We start from the raw sequence: 1720 nt of genomic DNA, 5'->3' as shown, positions 1-1720 counted from the left end.
ACAATTCTTTGGCCCAAGCTCCTTTGGCATCTCCCAACCTCTTTTTTAACTCTGTGAGGATCACCTTATTGGCTGCTTCGGCTTGACCGTTAGATTGTGGATGCTCAAATGGTGTGAACCGATGTTTAATACCGAGGTCTTGAATAAACCGATTAAGTTTTTGATCGGTAAATTGGAGACCATTGTCAGTTACGAGGGAATGAGGAATTCCGAGGCGAGTAATGATGTTCTTCCCCAAGAACTTATGAACATTGGCTGCTGTGATGCTGGCCAGTGGTTCGACCTCGACCCATTTTGTGAAATAATCAATCGTGACTAACAAAAACTTGCATTGGCCTTTAGCTATTGGGAATGGTCCGAGGATATCCATTCCCCACATTGCGAATGGCCAAGGAGAGCTAATGCTATGTAGTTCTTCGGCAGAAGCATGAATAAGGTTGCCATGCCTTTGGCATGAGAGACAACGTTTGAATAACTGTATGCAATCACTTTTGAGAGTTGGCCAATAATAGCCTGCTCGAAGCACCTTTATGGCTAAGGTTCGTCCTCCCGAGTGGAAACCGCATATTCCCTCGTGAATTTCTCTCAGAACATAGTCCGATTGTGCCGAATCAATACATTTCAACAGTGGGATTGAGAAACCCCTGCGATATAATTCTCTACCTACGACCGAATACCTGGCTGCTTTTGTTCGGAGTCTTTTGGCGGCGGAAGGGTCAGACGACTCTTTTCCAAGTTCAAGGTAATCCATTATTTCGGTGATCCAAGTCTGGGTAGGCTCCTCGACCGTCATACATTCGGTAGGTTTCACACTTGGAGTTGCAAGGTCAAGGTGAAGTGTAGTTCGCAGTTATCCGGGCTTTCGAGTACTGCTGGCCAACCGAGCCAGTTGATCGGCTCTCTCATTGTGTTTCCTCGGAGTGTGTTTTACTTGCACTTCATCAAAAGTGTCACGTATCCTTTGAAATAAATGATAATATTTCGACAAGTTGGGTTCTTTTACCTGAAAATTATCGTTTACTTGTTCCGATACAACTTTCGAATCTGTCCAGCACATTAATCGTCGAGCTCTGATTTCTTGTGCAAGTCTTAAACCGGCCAACAATGCTTCATATTCGGCTTGGTTATTTGAGGCTTTGAACGCAAATCGCAAAGATTGTTCGAGTATCAGCCCCGTTGGTGCTTCCAGGATTACTCCAACTCCACTGCCTTGGTTGTTGGAAGACCCGTCCACATGCATTGTCCACAAGTCACTTATGAAATGTCCTTTCGGTTGTAACTCATTAACGAAATCCACCAAGCACTGAGACTTAATTGGACTTCGCGATTCAAATACAATGTCAAATTTTGATAGCTCAATTGACCAAGCCATCATTCGCCCAGCCAATTCTGGTTTACGCAACACCTTGGCGACCAGGCAGTCAGTTTTGACTATGACACGATGACTTTGGAAGTACTGTCGGAGGTGACGAGCCGTGTGATCAAGTCCGAGCGCCACCTTCTCTAGGAGCTAATACCTTGTCTCGGCTTCCTGCAACATTCGACTGATAAAGTACACAGGCCGTTGCACCTCTTTCTCTTGTATCAAAACGACACTGATTGCTTCGTTTGATACACATAAGTACACCACCATATCTGCCCGAGGATCGGGTTTTGAGAAAATTGGGGGAGAGCCGAGGCGCTGCTTCAGCGCCTGAAAAGCCTCTTCGCACCCGGCCGA

At 45.8% G+C, this 1720-nt stretch overlaps 1 protein-coding gene across 1 annotated transcript; it reads right to left on the bottom strand.

Annotated features, from left to right (window-relative positions):
• Positions 1-850: 850 nt before the first annotated feature.
• Positions 851-1372, bottom strand: LOC145949892 (uncharacterized). Its single transcript, XM_083060793.1, has one exon. It carries the CDS (start codon positions 1370-1372, stop codon positions 851-853), a length of 522 nt encoding a protein of 173 aa, XP_082916919.1.
• Between the last annotated feature and the right edge of the window lie 348 nt (positions 1373-1720).

This window comes from Cajanus cajan, chromosome 7, assembly GCF_000230855.2.
Source record: "Cajanus cajan strain Asha chromosome 7, NIPB_CcT2T_4, whole genome shotgun sequence".
NCBI classification, from domain to species: Eukaryota; Viridiplantae; Streptophyta; class Magnoliopsida; order Fabales; family Fabaceae; genus Cajanus; species Cajanus cajan.
This window is presented reverse-complemented; position numbering and strand designations above follow the sequence as displayed.

Bases quoted from the DNA above. Each gene is read 5' to 3' on its own strand.
- LOC145949892 (XM_083060793.1), bottom strand. From the start codon at position 1,372: ATGGCTTGGTCAATTGAGCTATCAAAATTTGACATTGTATTTGAATCG.